Genomic DNA, 17,984 nt, shown 5'->3' with positions numbered 1-17,984 from the left:
ATGTCAAAATATGATTGATTTAGTGACTAGTGATTTATAAGATAACGGATATGCATTTTAGTACATTTTTAAAACATAATATGCAAAGTAATACATTTACTATTTAAATTTTGCAAAATAGTCATATATCACTGTTTTAAACTGTTTACTATACCATATATTCTCACCAAAATTATATATTTACAATAAATGTCATTAAGCACATTTTCTTTTGCATTTTTTATTAATTTTTATCATCACCCATTTTATCTAATAACTAAAATACTAGTTAACGTATTTTTTTTTCAAGTAAATAAATAAATATATTTATTTTATTATTTGATATGCATTTTATTTGATGATTTTATTTAATATTATCAAACAATTTCATAGAATATTATATGTACAACTACCCGCAAACTATCAAAAAATTACATAATTTGATATATAATATATTTTATCAATAAAAATTATGTCCCCAAAATTACATCTATGTCTCAAAAAAAAAATTAGTATTTTAAATTCTAATTTTTAATATATTTGAACTTTTTAATTATAGTATTTTGAAACTTTTGAAACTTTTAAATATGCTCATGAAACAATGGTTTTAATATTGGTCATATTTATACTATTTTAAATCATCGTCCAAATTATTTAACCGAGTGTGTTGAGTATTATATGTCCGTTTTGAAAAATTCAAATTGCAACATATGCAAAAAAAAATTAAATTTTTTATTATATAGTATAATATCATAAATTAAAAATAATATCAATTAAAATTTAAAGAAGAATAATAATTGATTAGAAAAACTAATCAACAAGATTACAGAAAATTCTCAACAATCCTTCAAATTCTCAAATAATCATAGAATCTATAATTTTACTAGAATCATCTAAATTTCTTATAAGTTAGAATTCAATAACACCCCATAAAAGACAGCGTTTTCAAAATCTAATCCGGAATGTGAACTAGAAAAGTCTTCCGGATTACCAAATCAACCGGTCCAACTTGTCAGTCCACGGTTCAACTCAATTTCCACTAAAGTTTCTAACCATTTAAAGCTTAGCATAACTAACGGAATATATTTTACAAGTGCTTAAATAAAGGAGACAAAAGATTTGATATATTCATGTAAATCCACACCTAGAACTCAGGAGCTATACTAAACTTATCACCTCGTCTTTTATAGTTTGTACTCAGTCCACCCCCTATATATATATATATTACAACTTTAGAAGAAGCCCTAATATAATAAAGTCTCAACAATGAAGTTTCACGGCCAAAGCAAAAAGAAGAAAGTCTCAACAACAACGAAGAAACAAAACAAAACACTAGCTGATGTGATCCACGAAACACCTGATCATGTGCAAGTCATAAAGTACCCTTGTTTAACGACGATGTTGTGGGAGAGTTTGGAGAAAAAGAAACTGAATGGTGTACGTGTATTCACTCGTGGGGTTTGGTACGCGTTGTTAACTTTCTCAGTCTTTGGCTCACTCATATCCGGAAGCCAAGTTTTCTATACCCCGATATCATTTGGCGTCACGGCCTTGTTCGCAGTGATGCTAGTCAAGTGTTTGTTCTTCGACGTGGGCTATCCTGATCCAACTACAATGCCGGTACTAAAGAACATTAGATTTGTAACATCGTTGATTATATTACCGGCCATGTTTTATATCCCTTTCTATTACCCTACCATGAATGTTCTTGTTTCGGTCTTTTCGTTGCTCGCTGGAGGAGTCTCGATCTATCAACTCACTTGCACGATTGATATTGGACATGGTCTCAATATTCTCCTTCTTGCCTTTATTAATGGACTCTTAGGTATAGACTTTGCTGGTCAAGGGCATGATCCAGCCGTTGGACTTTTTCCAAGTTTATTCTTCCAGTACATTGTCTACGTTTATAATTTCGAGTTCTTAGCTGATGTAGTTTAGTTTTCTTAGTAATTGGAGGGATTCTAGTTTTTTTATATTGGGTTTTAGTTTTTTTTTTTTATGTTTTCCTTATTTGAATCATAATAAAACTAGTTGATTTTGTTCTATCTAATGTTTTTCTTTAATATGTACGTTGTTCATGTTGTTGTATTTGAATAAGCTCGTAATGGTTTCTTAACATCGTAGGACGTTCATATTGTCTCAATTTAAGATTATTTAATTTAATGTATAAGCTTGTAAAGGATTCTAACCATAAGAGATTAAACTATATAAGCTTAATTTGACAATCATTGGAGAAGAGATCAGATTCTTGAGTTCCTTGTAAGTTGTAATGGAGAAACTTATCACTAGAACTTGACATAGAGCTTGACATCATTTTTGGCTACACTATGGTCCTATGGCCTTAGCATCTCTCGGAACACTTAGACCTATATATAAATTCTTAGACCTATATATAAATTCTTGGGAGCTTGTGATCTTTATTTCTAAATATCTATTGAGTCACTCTTTTCACTTAGGAAAGAAAAAGAGTATATCTAGTTTTGTATTCTTTGATTGTTGCAAAACATGAAACTAATCGGATATTGTAAAACTTACTTTCATAAAGTCTTCTTGAAAATGTTTTCTTTTGTGTTATTATTATGCTGGACGATTAAAAAGAAAAAAGTATATATTGTAGGTACGTAGCAAATGTGGCAAAAAGTATAATTTCCATCTCTTCAAGCTAATGTTTCGATCTTTATTATGTTATTTGTTTTAGCTCGTAATTAAAGTTTTCCAAGGCATGAAGCGCCATGAACTATAATTTTATTTGTCTTCACTTTTACAATCGTTCCGACAACAAAAACAATCGGAACGAGTTGCAAAAAAAGTTTAGAAATGCAAACAAAGGTACATGCATATTAATTTGTATTACCCAAACAAGTCTCAAAACGGTGATGCATGCAAATAACAAAAGTTTTGGATAATACCGTTATATCACTTGGATGACGGTATTATCGTTTGTTGGCCCAATACATTACCGTTTCTTGCGTCAGTGCGTCGATATTATCTCTTATTGTTATCTATTTTGGCTATGCTACCCTTGCGTAAAGAGACTTATATCTTGATGATTCCATGATCCATCAACTAGCTAGAGATGAACGTATCATGCACCAAGCTTTAATGTCTCCTCTCTCTAATAACTATGTCGGTAAGTAGAACTTTTGTCCTCATGTATAAAAACGATGTATATATTATTAAGTATTAATTTTCTTTTTTAATTAATTAAAGGGAATTCTCTTAAATACTATGAAAATATTTATTTTCGAAAAATATTATAATCTATCTAGCTTTAATGAATACGCTTGTAAAAAATTTGGTACAACCGTATTTTGACTATCAGCGGAGGAAGATATCAGATTCTTGAATTCCTTGTAAATTGGATTAATGGAGAAATTTATCTCTAGAACTTGAAAGGTGGAATCTTGAGACACTCTATAACTTCTTCTTCTTCTTGGGAGAAATCTTTATTTCTAAATATCTCTATTGAGTCACTCTTTCGCTTAGGAAAAAAAAAAGTGTATCAAGATTTGTATTCTTTGATTATTGCAAAAAAAGAAATGCTCGGATGTTATACATTTTCTTTTTTTCTTGGATGTAAAACTTACTTTAATTTTCTTGAAAAATGTTTTCTTTTCTGTTCTTATCATGACGATTAAGAAGAAAAAAATCTAGCAAATTTGGCAAAGAGTATAGTTATTTAATCTCTTCAAGCTAATGTTCCGATGTTTATTATGTCATTTGATTTTAGCACGTAATCAAAGTTTTCCAAGGCATAAACTATAAATTTATTGTCTTGATCTCTTATCCTCTTTTACAATCGTTCCGACAGCAAAAACAATCGGAACGAGTGGCAAAATCAGTTTACAAATACAAATAAGGTACGTACATGCATCTATTAATATGTACTCTCTCTGTTTCTAAAATGTTGATGTTTTAAAATTTTCACACTTATTAAGAAGAAATAAAGTTTTTATTTATTAACTAATTTATAATTGTTGAGGAAAAAAAAAAATTGTTTGTGGGTTGAAAGAGAAAATATAAACCATTAACAACATGCCATGTGGAAAAAAGTAAATTATTTTAATTTTTTAATCTACAAAATCAATTTTTTTAAAACAAAAAAAATTCCAAAACATCAATTTATTAGAAACAGAAAGAGTATAACCCAAGCAAGTTTTAAAACTGTGACGCCAATAACAAAATTTTTGGATAATACCGTTATATCACTTGGATCACGTACGGCATTATCGTGTTTGTTAATATTTAACACTTGGCCCAATGCAATTACCGTTTCTTGCGTCGATATATTTTTTATCTATTTTTTTTGGCTATGGTACTCTCACGCAGACTTGAATTTTGATGATTCCATGATCCATCAACTAGCTAGAGATGATGATATGAATGTATCATGCCCCAAGCCAAGGTCTCCTCTCTAACTTATATGCTCATACAGAAAAAAGAAAAAAAACTTATATCCTCATGTATGTAAACGATTTATTTATTGTAAATTTTTTTTGGGAAAATAATTTATTTCATTACAATTTTATGTGGAGATTTCTGATTTGATATGGGAAATATTTGATATGCAATCTCATTTTCCGTCCATATCGTGTGTGATATCACTTCGGTGGACGTATCATTCATCAAGATTTTGTGTTTTCTTTTAATATATATATCGTTTGTATTACGCGCTAATAATAGCCTAATACAAACAAATGATAAACTTTGTAACGATCTTAGTGGAAACTTCCCTTAGAAATATGTGTATAATCATAATCACAAATTCACAATACTAACATTTATACAAAATTTCGAAATACACACAAGTAATAATACTCAAAAGAAGAGAGTGATGATTTGGTAATTTGGATGCGTGTGTGTAGTGTACAAGGAAGGCCAAGTTGGGTTTTGGTTACTTTCCTCGTAAGTCGAACAAAAAATATTCGTGTGTCGGTAGAAGGTAACGAGATGAAGCCACGTGTAAGATCGTGTAGCATATAAGAAGAAGTGTTTTGATCGATCTTTGTCGTCGTGAAAACCCAAAGGACCCACACCGCACCGACGACTGATCAATCTAAAAATAAGCTCTTAAGGCTGTTCTGTTCCAATTCCATTGTCCTATCTTCTCTGGACCCCTTTGGATTTTGCATGCATCTCCTAGTGAACCCCACCATGTTTTACCTCTTGTCATTTCTTACGTTATGTCAATTGCTCTCCTTACATATATACATATTCTTCTTCTTCTAACACTCGCATCTCTAAACTCTAATCTATGTTCTTGAGTTTATTACATCTAGTTTTTGTTTTGCTCTCACCATGCATGCAAGCCTTCCATGTATCTGAAAAGTTTAGTTAGAGTGATAATCCGATTGGTAATTGGTAACGGTATGACCCGTATGAGTAAACCCTCTAGTGAGTTAAATAAAATAGTAAAAAATAGTTAGAAGGGTCGGTAAAAAGATTTGAGATATTTTATGATTATTATATGGTTTTGTACCAATATTTATAAAACATGTAAGAATCCACTATTTTGGACGTCTATAGTGATCAATCATTACTAATCATAATATAATTATATTCTACTCCATTAATCAAAGAAAACATATTAACAAGTCTTTTAAAAGAACAAAGAGTGTATTTAATAAAATATATAATGATCAATATTAAAGCAAAAATAAAATGCTATATATTAGTGCTAATCCTGCTATTATTAATCGTAATCCTACTATTATTAGTCCTACTTTAACTTATAAAAATGGTAACAAAATGTTTAGATCATGTGTTATGAGTGATAAAATTACCCATCCACATACACACCATTACACCAACCAAAAGTCTAAATCAATCATCAAATGAAGCAATCAAGCAAAAAACAAAAGAAGAAAAAAAAACATAATGATGGAATTGTATTTTTCCCTTATCCACGCATAGAGATTCCTTTGCATTATTATTTGCACGTATATACAAACATCATATCATAATACTATGAGATTCTTTTCTTCGCACAAGCTACTTCCCCACTTCAGAGAACACTGAGTGGCCCATTCTTTTTATTTTATTTTTTTCCCAAAATTCCCCAAATATCATCACTCAAGTTTTGTTTATTCTAAACATTATACTGTTTTCTTTGACTAAAAGAGCAAAAAAATTTGATTACAATCAAATGTTTTGACCAGTCAAAAGAAACATGAGTTGGCCCATTTCCCCTGACTTCTCAATAATCTTCCAAATGCATCCCAATGTGATCAGTACCTTTCTTTATCATCATTATCATCCTAATATTTTCGTAACTATCTTCTCATAAATTTTAAACTTTACCACTAAAAACGCATTTCTTGTAAATAAAGATAGCCGACAAAAGTAAAAATGTACATTCAAGATAGATGCCTTTGTACCTTAGATCAATATGGAATTTTGAATAGTAGAAAGCAAATCACGGTTACAAATTCCCACTATGCTTTTGTTTTTCGTTGGTATGGTGATTCTAGTATATATAAAACATTTATGAGAAAGATGATTCCCACATTTATTAGAAAATCTTGATATTCGAAAAAGTGATATATGAATGTTCCTAAAGACGATTCAAACAACATTTACATGCCATTTAAATTTAAGACTAAACTAGAAATACAAACTCGTGAATTTGATGTGAAATTGAAAGTTTCGTATTGATATGTCTTCTAGACACATCAACTTTGTTTTGTTTTTCGTTGGTATGGTGATTCTAGTATGTTTGAGAAAGACGATTCCCACGTTTATTAGAAAACTTTGATATTCGAAAAAGTAATATATGAATGTTTTTTTCTTTTTTTTGGTTAAAGTAATATATGAATGTTCTTAAAGACGATCCAAACAACTTTTGCATGCGATTTTAATTCTTTTTTTAAAAACCTATGATATTACTATAAATTTGCGAAATTAGAATACAAACTCGTGAATTTGATGTGGAACGAAAGTTTCGTATTATGTCTTCTACTTTGTTTTATAGGTTCATTAACTACGATGGAACATGAGTATCAAAACAAATCTAATAGAATATACACATATTGTATTTGAATGGTGGAAGCAAGAAAATATATAGTGTACACAGAATAAATATGATTTAGGTGGATCAGGAGAAGAAAATGTGGTTAATAATATTACACAGAATAAATATGATTAGCAGAATTAAATAAGTCGTAATTTGTGTGTTTAAAATATGTTTGAACTATAAAATAAATCTACCGTGGATAATACAAAATAAAGTAAAATAATTTATAAATAATGGTTGTGACATGTCCATCTATCAACTATATAAGAAGTTAAAAAAAAAAAAAAAAAAAAACCAAATCAAACTTTCACAAATTCAGAAAATTGAAAACTATGTCTAGAAAAGATTATGGTCATGATGTTTCAAATTCGAAAAAAGAAAGAAGCATATATCATCATCATCATCATCATCATCATCATCATCATCATCTCTCAACTGACAAATACAATCCCACTTCACATGGTTACGAATTGAGTTAGTTGCGGCTTCATCGTTTGCTGAAGTCACTCTGAACTCCCCAACATGATGCTTGTCGAATTGTATCTATCCAAATTGATGTCAGAGTATGCAAATATTCTCTCTACTCTTGTTACTAACTGATATGATAATAAGAGTTGTCTCATTGGAAGTTATCAATAATTTTTAATATTCTGACATTTAGGAATTTCTGTTCGTTGGCTTTGGCATTTCTTGTCAATTCTTTATATTTTTCTAATCAGAATTCCAAATTTTTCTTTTGTAAACAAAATAATAGGGTTTTGTACTTTTTTTATGTCAGCAATAAAGGTTCGTAGAAATTGACACCTCATGTTTTTTATATGAATGATAATTCAGAAATGTATATATGTATTGATTAAAAGATGTGGCTAATACCTATCTCATGTCACCACTTTGGATTGATAGAATTATTATGCTCATCGCAGAGCACATGCAAGCCACTAATCCAATGTGTTTAGATCAACTAGTTGTCTATCTCTAAAAAGAGAAACATCTTTATATTATTACAAACCTAAACTTCACTCGTCTCTAGTTTATCCAATTAACAATTTTTTTTAGCACTACGTGATCATAGAGCACAATATATTCATTCAATCATTGATAGAACAAAAATTTACGGAGCTCAAACATAAACTAAATCAAATGAGACCTTAGTAAATGATGAAACATATAAGAATCAATGTATTTTTATGGTGGAGTACTTCTAAGAAAACAAAAGATCATAAATAACGAGACCACTAAGTCATGTTACGTTATACCATATACATGCACTAATTGTTTGTATATATGACGTTAGATAAACTATAACAGCAAAAATAAAAGAAAAAGACATAAAACAAGATTACAAAAAAGAATGAATCAATCAACATCCTCAGTGTTGTGTGTCCTCTATCTAATTGACCACCAACGAGGACCGTATAATTTGAACAGCCACGCCGCATCCGATTCCTTTTACCTTTGATAGACATTTGTATTAATAGCAAATCTAGAAATTTCAAAGCTTCCGTCGATCCATACATAAAATCTTGCTAACTAATCACCCAAAATCAAATGTAAAATATTCTAAAATAAAAACCACTCCATAAAATGTTTTCAAATAACCAATTTCTTTATATTACCACTAAGCTATACCACTTTATTTTCGTAAGACAATTTGTATATATGTTTCTTTTCGTATTTTAATATGTTAAGCGTTTTTATACCAACATTATTGGGAGTATCTTATTGGACATTTTTAGACCAACTAAGATACCTCGATTTTTGCAAAAAAAGTGTCTTATATATTTTCTTTGCAAAAATCGAGGTATTTTAGTCCCCTAATATATCCCCAATAATGTTGTCTTTACTAGCAATGGTTTGGTGTAGTTTCCTTCCTTGTACATTTTCGTACGCGTATAGAGAATAAATGTATAAACATTTAGACAAACATGACGCGTAATGGTGTGGAATTTGAAATGAGAATGGGGTTTGGAGTACTTGGGGTTGGTTGATGGTGATGGTGGCTATTGGTGTGGCAGGGTCCACATGTATATATAGTTGAACCCACGCCAGATTCGGTCTTCTTGACTTGTGTGTGTGTGTACATTATATACGTATGTGTACGTACGATCCACCCAAATATATATAACTTTAGTTTTATTAATCAACACCATTCATTTTTCATTTTAAATTAGATTGGCTATCTTGTGTTAAGTTTTAGAAGCAAAAGAATGTTCAATTAAATTATTTTGTATGAATTTTACTTAGAAAGGTTGCGAATTCGCGTATCTATATCAAATTCGGTTTAAATTGATATTCCTCGATGTTTAAATTGTGTGAAATTTGAAGGAAAAGAATGTTCGATTAACAACTATCTTGTATGATTTTTTTCCCCTAGTTGAATGTTGCTTTTTGGTTCTCATATATATGATATTTTCTTTTGTCATTTAGTCTTGAGACTTCAATCCATTCGATTAATATTCTTTTCAGATATTTGTAGTTTTGTACCATCACTATTGTCTACGTCCTTTTTTTCTTTTTTTCTTTTCTAGTTTCTACTACTTCTCTTTTTTTTTTTGGGGGTTTTATAAATAGAATTACATAAACTAGACATAATAGGAGTTTTCTTTTCTAAGTTTCTAATTAACATCTTAGAAAAAAAAAAAATAAGAAGACTCCTCTTTATGTAATTCTATTTATAAGATGTAACAAAGTTCAAATTCTAAGTTTGCACTTTTCACCTCAAAAAGAAAGATTTATCAACGTATATTGTTGAAAGACTTTTGCAAAACACTTACATGTGAACAGTATCAATAATAAAAAACAAGAACAAGTAGCTACAAAAGAAAAGAAGTAAAATAATAATCAATTTGATTTATGAAAAAGAAACATATATTTTAAAGGACACACTTTATCTATTTTTTGCTTTATATATTAAGAATCGTGCTCTTCTCCTCTATTCATATCTTGCTCACCACTTTTCTCCAAAACCCCCTAAATCTCTCTTTCTTTTCTCCTCTGGTTCCTTTGTTCTTTGGAGTTTGAGCAAAAACACCAACCATAGTTGCTAATTACTACTATAGAACTAAGTAATCGTTGCTTTTATCCTTTGTTGCATGGATGGATCCTCAACAGGTAATTCATTGTTCTATAATTTGTAAAACACTTCTGTTTTGTTTTGATTTTTTTTTTTTACAATTTTGATCTCTCTTAGTTCTTCCATGTATCGAAGTAAGAAAAAAAAAAACTTAAAATCTTTGGGAATTTTTAAAAATTTTGGTAATAAGAAACATAAAGATTCATCAAAAACTATGTCATTTACTAATTTAATGATGTATTAACTTGATTACCCTAAGCTTATCTCAAAACCCATTAAATAAAAATGTCTTCTTGTTGATTCTTATAGACAAGATGATTTATACAAAGAATTGTTGTCGGTAAAAAGAATCGTCGCCACGTACGACTAATCCGTTATATAAAGTAAACCATCATGATTTCACATTCGTCAGCATAATTTAATGAAACTTTTTTTTTTGGATGTGTTAGGAAATCTCAAACGAGACTTTGGAAACCATTTTGGTAAGCTCAACAAAAGGAAGCAATAACAACATCAAGAAAATGGAAGAAGAGATGAAGAAGAAAGGGTCAAGAGGAGAATTAGGAGGTGAAGCTCAAAACTGTCCAAGATGTGAATCTCCAAACACAAAGTTTTGTTACTACAACAACTATAGTCTCTCTCAACCTCGTTACTTCTGCAAATCTTGTCGGAGATATTGGACTAAAGGTGGTACTCTCCGTAACGTCCCCGTCGGTGGTGGCTGCCGTAGAAACAAACGATCCTCATCTTTCTCCAAGAACAACAATAATAACAAGTCTATTAATTTCCATAATGATCCTCTTCATCAGAACCCTTTGATCACGGGAATGGCACCATCATCTTTTGGTTACGACTCCATTGATCTCAACCTCGCTTTCGCTTCTCTTCAAAAGCATCATTCATCCTCTCAGGCTAGTACTACTACTTCTTTTGGTTTTGGAGGTGATCTTTCTATTTATGGAAACTCAGGGAATGATGTAATCTTTGGAGGACAAAACGGTCATTTTAACAACAGCTTGTGTTATGGGTTTATGTCCGGAAATGGTAACAACAACCATCAAAGTGATATCAAGATGGCTTCTACATTGGGGATTTCATTGGAAGGAAACGAGAGAAAGCAAGAGAATGTTAACAATATCTCAGAGAATCCTAGCAAGGTCTTATGGGGATTCCCATGGCAGATGACCGGAGATTCCGCCGGAGTTGTACCGGAGATTGATCCCGGAAGGGAAAGCTGGAATGGGTTGGCTTCATCTTGGAATAGTAATGGTTTACTCAACACTCCTTTGGTCTAAGATAAGATCGTTACTAAATAAAATAATAATAATAATATTACTCTATATTAAAGTTTATGTCATCACATGTTTGTATACCACTTTCACTAATATGGGGGATGTTTGGTTTTTTTCTTTATAATTTCTAGGGTTTCTATCTTTTTTTTAGTTTCCCAATTTTCTTGGTTGAGACAAAAGACCTAAGACATTTCTCTTCTTTTCAAAACTTCTTTGGTGTTTTAATTTGTAATCTAATGGTGGATGGGTTGGTTAATTATTTGTTACCATGTAATAGATATTCTCTTGTTCTCCTTATGCGTTTTCTTTGTTACCATATCATATCAACCCTTGATATATGAATTAGGGTTGGGACATATATCAATTTGGCATGTAGTTCGTACTGAAAATTATTGTCGATTAGGTTATAACATGTTGTCCATAAAACATTCCACTGGCTCTTGTCAGGAAGCAAAAGAAAATAAAGACATTGGGTTTTGAAATGTGTGAGTGGTGAGTTTCGAGATATTCTGTCATGATTGCTTCATATTTTCCAGGTAGATATTTGGACACTACTATACTATATCGGCAAAATACTTCAATAATTTATTGTTAATTGATTTGAATATAATTGGCTGATGATACGGCCATATTGGAGGATTTTTTTTTTTTATAATGTTTTCTTAAAAAAATCTCTTGAACAGAATCAAATCTAACACAGAGATTTGAGCGTGACTACCTATGGCACTAAAATTTAACAAGTCTACATAGATGTAGTAAATAACATTTTCCTAGTTTGAAATTTATATATCACATTCTCTGTAGGGTCTTCTAATTTTTAAAGAATACAAAATGTAACTGTTGTAGTAGTATTATAATTTCTGAGTTTGAAATTAGGTAATATGATGGAAATTTTTGGATTTATAGGGTTGTTGCCTACCGACAAAAGAGTCAAAATTGGTACGAGGCATGGAGCCGTATGTTTTGTTTTCGTAAAATTTTAGTGGCCAAATTCGAGTTTTGTCAAACAAATTTTAAAAATATGTTTGGATATGATATAACATGAGTTACGTTACGTTGGTATATAGTACAAACATTAAACATGTATAGCACAACCGAATTATAAAGTAGTTTATGATACCATTAGCAACAATACAAACAATTCGAAATGTTAATTATTGTGGACAATTGTGTTTTTTTTTTTTTTTTGTTTCAGAGAATCACGAGACTTTGAGATTTATAAATTGTTATTTCACTTTAATGGATGTTTAAACTTTAAAGATTTGTTAACAAGGTTAAATATGTTTGGTTGGCTAACATCGAGAAAAAGGCTTGGTCTAGAAAACGATTTGTTAAATTTGTTCCGTTAATAGTTTTTTGTTTTATTTTCAATATTTTCTTTTTTGACTTCATAGATAAATGCCCAAAACAAGTGTTGATCCACTAACGTAATTTAATAAAGCCCAGTATTTCATACACGAGGTCCACAATGTTGAAATTTTAAAATCTCAAATTACTTTTTTTTTCAATTCTTAATTTATTAATTACTAGTTGTTGATCCGCGCTAAACGTATAAAGTTTATAAATTTTTTTACAGATTTTGATCTTTTAATTTTTTTGGCAATGTTTGTTTTGTTGGTTTTTTATTTCTATCATTTTTGTTATTCTATTTTTCACATAGGTAGTTTTTAAAAAAAATTATATTAATTTAGTATTTGAAATGATTATTGGTATTTGCATAGTATCAAATTTTGAGTATTAAAAACTGTCAGAATAAATGAACAAATGAATTTTCAAAGAGTTTAATTTATTCATGTGCATTATTATCTTTTCAAATTTTAGTAATTTATTTTAAACACGTTTGACTACAATTCTTTCGCGATTATCTACTATGAATTCATTGTCTTTCCACGACTACTTTCTTTTGGCTCAAATATAACATATATTAAACTATATTGATTTTCAAAATATATTATAACTATTTTATCTTTTTTTTTTGGGCAAACAAAGATTGCATTCACTTAAACCTCAGCAGAGGGGAGTTCATACAAAGCATGAGCTGATGAAATACAAAAGACATAAACAAAGAGATAAAGATAAAGGCTTAAAGATTTATCCGAGGGAAAGCTCCAAAAGTTTGAAAAGCTTGCAACCAAATGAATAACTCTAATCAAGACCATGATGAATTCCACATTGAAGACAAACTTCAGGATATCCAAGACCAACTCGTGGTCACAAACAGCTCGTACGAATAGCGCATTGGAGCTTTCAATAAAACGCTCCACCATAGAGGAAGGCGGAGACATTCCAGGAGAGGTTTGCTTTAAAGCATGGGAAAAAGGCTTGGGTTCTTCCTGAAGATATTCTCGATTTACATTATACACCCGGAAGATTAACCCTCGACTGAGTTCTGAGAACATAGAGGCGAACATAAAAGCTTGGAGAAGCTTCGGTAACCCCTTTTCTATGGAAAGAGGGATCATAATGCCGTTCTTCGTCCTGCTTTTAGAGGTTTGGAAAATATCTTTGAAACCATTGAAATTCACATGATTGAGCTCGGTATTCAGCGAAAGCGGGTATAGAAAGTTGATGAAGCTTCGGTAATCACCGCTCCATAGAGCCGGGATCATAATGCCGTTCTTCTTACAACTCTTGAGAACTTGGCAAAAATTAGGAAAGGGGGCTTTTGGTAAAGTAATGAGAACCCCACAGACATCTCTATCAACCAGGATTCGTGAAAGATAATGGTGAATCCAACTTAAATTCATCGTTACCGTGATAGGAAAGCGTCTTCTACCAACCTTAGACAATATTGACTTCATTAAACGTGAATTTGCCAAAATAAAAGAGGAAACAGACCTGGGCCTTAGAAGAGTTTGGAATACAGTCTTCATGGGCTTTGATAGGTTTTCAAATGGGCTGAAAGGGGGGCAGACTTTGTTTGGGCTCGGCCCATAATAGGCTACAAAGAACAGCATTAGGTTAAGGACGTTGTTGCCTCTCTTCATCACCGACGGCGGCGGCAGACCGGAGGTGAGCTTTTCCAGTACACTTGCTATCAGATCTGTCATAAAAGATGGACGCTCGGTTGCTTCCGGGCGTCAACGCAGAGCTCCGGGCCTGCCGCAGCCAAGTTGAGCACTTGGTGGGGGAAGCGTTCTCCCTTTGATAGGCGACGTGAGATGCAAAAGTTGACTTTAAAAGGAGTGTGTGGAAGACACAGGCGGCGGGAAGCGTAGAACCGACTGGGAGATGAAAGCATGGACTACATCTAGATTTCGACATGGAAAGGTTTGTAAAAAGGGTTCGGGGAAAAGTGGAAAAAATTAACAAGAGCAAAAAAAGGGTTAAAAGAGCTAAAAGATTACAGAGAGGACTAAGAAAGCTGCAGAGAAAACGGAGTAGAGGAAGTTTATCCGGACGCCGGCGAGCTACAGCTCCACCGGCGCCGGAGGTGGGAAGTCGGAGTGATGCTTCGATAATATCGCCTAGGAGCTTTTTGCCGATTTTCAAAATTCTCTATATCATATTTCCTGTTAGAAAATTATAACTATTTTATCTTTAATTACTATCTTTCAATAGTCAAATTTGGATTAAAAGCAATTGATTCAATTTATGAAATATCAAATTTGTTTTTTTTCTGTTATATTCAATGTTCAATTATTATATTTACTATTAAGAAACAATTTTTTCATTGAATTTAATAAATAGGAATTAACTTTACATATTTAAGAAGCATCCACTTTGACTAGTATAATTTTTTAAGATCTTATCGCTTTTATCCAAGCTCTATTTAAATGAATTCCCATGCGCATTTTTATAACAAATCCAACAACAATCATATTCTGAAAGAGATATTAAATCAAAAAGTGACCATGGCAAAGGTAAAACTTGCATGGGTAGAAAATAACAAGGCAAGAGCAATGATATTTAAGAGAAAGAGCGAAGGGCTACTAAAACAGGTAAAAGAGTTAACCATATTGTGTGATATATGGGCTTGTTTGATCATTTTCAGCCCTTACGAAGCTGAACCAGTGGTGTGGCCATGTGTTAAGACGGTTCGTGGCCTCTTAAAAAATTTCTTTGCAAAGCCGCTGCTCGAGCAGAAGAAGAAACAGACATGTCTCAAATCATATTTGAAGGAGAAGATAAAGACGATTCATAAAAATTTGATGAAGAGTCAGCAGAAGAATAAGGAATATGTCACTGAACAGTTGATGATACAACTACATCATGGTCGTAGAATCAGTGATCTGAACTTGAGTGAGATCTATCAATTACTAGCTTTCTCAAAAGATAAAATCATACTTGGTAGGCTAGAGCTAGATTTCATGGAGTTTGCCCCTCTTCGTGATCCACCAGTTCTTCTATTTGAGGTGCCAGACGAGCAATTGATGATCATCACCAACGATGCGATTGTATAAGGCGACAAAACCTATTGTGAAAATAAAAAACTCAAAATTTGGAATGAAAATAAAAAAAATCGAAATTTGGAATTAAAATAACAAATAACATTCTTTGTTATTTTGAAAATGTTTTTTTCTTTTCATTTTTTTGTCATTTTGTATGTCGAATTCATAAAACTATCATATAAAAACTTTGATTGGTATTATATTCTAAGTTTTGTGTGGTTTATATTTTTTATTGTGTTTCTTTTTCTATTTTAGCAATTATGGAATTTAAAATTTCTCTTAATTTTTATATTTTTGTTTCTTTTGTTTTAGGAATAAAAGATTAAAGTTACAAATATACCCTTTCTTGATATATCAATTAACTTAAAATTTAATAAAACTACGTAACAAACCATGTCATGTGCAACTAAATCTTATTATGTTTAATTTTATGAATATTTTTTTCTAAAAGAGGAAATAATTTAAATTTTTATATTTTCAATAATTATAATTATGTTAAAAACATAATGATTGCTTTTGGTTTTATAAATAAAATATCTACTCTGTTTAGTTTTTTTTTTTTTAAAGCAAAGTACAAAAGTCAAAACGTAATTTATTTTGAGAAATTTTACTAATGCCCTTTCCATGATACCTTTTAGCAAAAATATCATTTTTGGATCATTTTCCTTTTTACTCTCTCTTAATTTTTAATGACAATTTTACATCTACTTGAAAATTAATTAAGTCAGCAAAATAAAAAATTAAATTACTCCCGCTAAAATTTTTCCCTACAAAACATTTCCGATAAAAAATTTCTCGCTAAAACATTTCCGCGAAAATTTTTTTCGCAAAAAAATTTCCATCAAACAAATTTTCCCGCCAAAAAATTGTCTGACAACATTTTTTCCCGCCAATTTTTTTTTGCGTGAGCACTGTTCTCAGAATTGAAAAATTTACAAGGTTTTTTAAAAGGCTTTTAAAAAGATTTACAAGTACTATTAGTTGTTTTTGAGTACCATGAAACTCATCATCTACATTATTTCATATGTATCTCTTATGTCAAAACCGCTTATTCAACATCATATTCTTCGGGAAAAAACACATTTGGACGACATTCTTTACGGAAATAGTTACTTAAACAACAAGTACTGATTATAGATGACAAATATTTATTTGAAGATGCCAAAATTCTCTCTTTTATATTTTGCAATTTAGAATGACGATAGTTGAACAACTATAACGCCTTGACCGTCACTTTTCTTAGTGGGTCCCATATACATCTACGTCCAAGAGGTTACAAAAACTTGTTTATCGACGCTACAATCACCATATCAGATTGTTTTACCTATTTTCTGTTGATTGATGTAATTTACTTCAATTTCAAAACATGAATTGATAATGTTTTTAACTAGAGATTTAATATAGGATTCAAGGATCCTTGAAAAGACCCGGCCAGTTTTGTTTTTTTTTATCATGCAAAGTGTATTAACCCAATTAATCTAAACCAGCTAAAGTAGTCTAAATCAATTTAAACAATCTAAATCAGTTAAACCGGGCCTAATCAATTTAAATCAATTCTAATTTTAACCGTTTAACCAGCAATTCCAATTTAAACATCCATAAAATAATAACCAGCAACGATTAGCGAAAGACTTAACCAAACAATCTAAGTAATTCAATTGCAATACACTAGCATTCCAACAATATTCAAACCAGTCATTATCCGGAAATAGAAAAGCATCCTAACATATTTCTAGATTCCAGAACTAACAACCTAACAATGCAATAACATAAAATCAAGACACAACCAGCGAGCCCCTAGATAATTCCGCTCTCCACGCCTTGATTTCACGGTCAAACTTTTCATTTACCTGCGTTACAGAAAGAGATGCATAAGTATTTCCAAAAATACTTAGTGAGGCACTTAACCCAACTACTGGCTATACACACAAGCATCATTAAAACATATTCAGACAATAACCAGTCACAAACATCAAATAATCAATGAAACAACAACAGAAAACTCAAACTAACGAGCGGTGTCGATCGACATCCACCACTGATGTCGATCGACACTCGCGACCATCCTCGCGAGAAAGAGAGTTGGTGTTGATCGACACCCACCCTTGGTGTCAATCGACACCGAAGCCCTAATATCGCTTCAGTCGCTTCTCATCGATGAATCTCCTTCCCTTTCAACTCCATGGCCGAAAAGACACTCCATAAGGCTCGTCCAGAGACATCATATCATAGAAAGC

At 31.2% G+C, this 17,984-nt stretch overlaps 3 protein-coding genes across 3 annotated transcripts; 2 read left to right on the top strand and 1 right to left on the bottom strand.

Annotated features, from left to right (window-relative positions):
* The first annotated feature begins 9,947 nt into the window (after window positions 1–9,947).
* Window positions 9,948–11,649, top strand: LOC17888832 (dof zinc finger protein DOF2.1). Its single transcript, XM_006294675.2, has 2 exons — window positions 9,948–10,102; window positions 10,514–11,649. Exons 1-2 carry the CDS (start codon window positions 10,088–10,090, stop codon window positions 11,357–11,359), a joined length of 861 nt encoding a protein of 286 aa, XP_006294737.1. The 5' UTR covers window positions 9,948–10,087; the 3' UTR covers window positions 11,360–11,649.
* Window positions 11,650–13,356: 1,707 nt separating this feature from the next.
* Window positions 13,357–14,103, bottom strand: LOC17889467. The gene has a single exon (XM_006295909.1). It carries the CDS (start codon window positions 14,101–14,103, stop codon window positions 13,357–13,359), a length of 747 nt encoding a protein of 248 aa, XP_006295971.1.
* Window positions 14,104–15,210: 1,107 nt separating this feature from the next.
* Window positions 15,211–15,759, top strand: LOC17888453 (agamous-like MADS-box protein AGL80). The gene has a single exon (XM_006296182.1). The coding sequence runs from the start codon at window positions 15,211–15,213 to the stop codon at window positions 15,757–15,759; it is 549 nt and encodes a 182-aa protein (XP_006296244.1).
* The last annotated feature ends 2,225 nt before the right edge of the window (window positions 15,760–17,984 follow it).

The sequence above is a fragment of the Capsella rubella genome, unplaced genomic scaffold, assembly GCF_000375325.1.
Source record: "Capsella rubella cultivar Monte Gargano unplaced genomic scaffold, Caprub1_0 scaffold_4, whole genome shotgun sequence".
Classification (NCBI taxonomy): Eukaryota; Viridiplantae; Streptophyta; class Magnoliopsida; order Brassicales; family Brassicaceae; genus Capsella; species Capsella rubella.
Note: the sequence above shows the minus strand (reverse complement) of the source record. Positions and strands in the feature narration are given on the sequence as shown.

What these genes read in the sequence shown, in the direction of transcription:
- LOC17889467 (XM_006295909.1), bottom strand. Translation starts at nt 14,103, where the DNA reads ATGAATTTAAGTTGGATTCACCATTATCTTTCACGAATCCTGGTTGAT.
- LOC17888453 (XM_006296182.1), top strand. Translation starts at nt 15,211, where the DNA reads ATGGCAAAGGTAAAACTTGCATGGGTAGAAAATAACAAGGCAAGAGCA.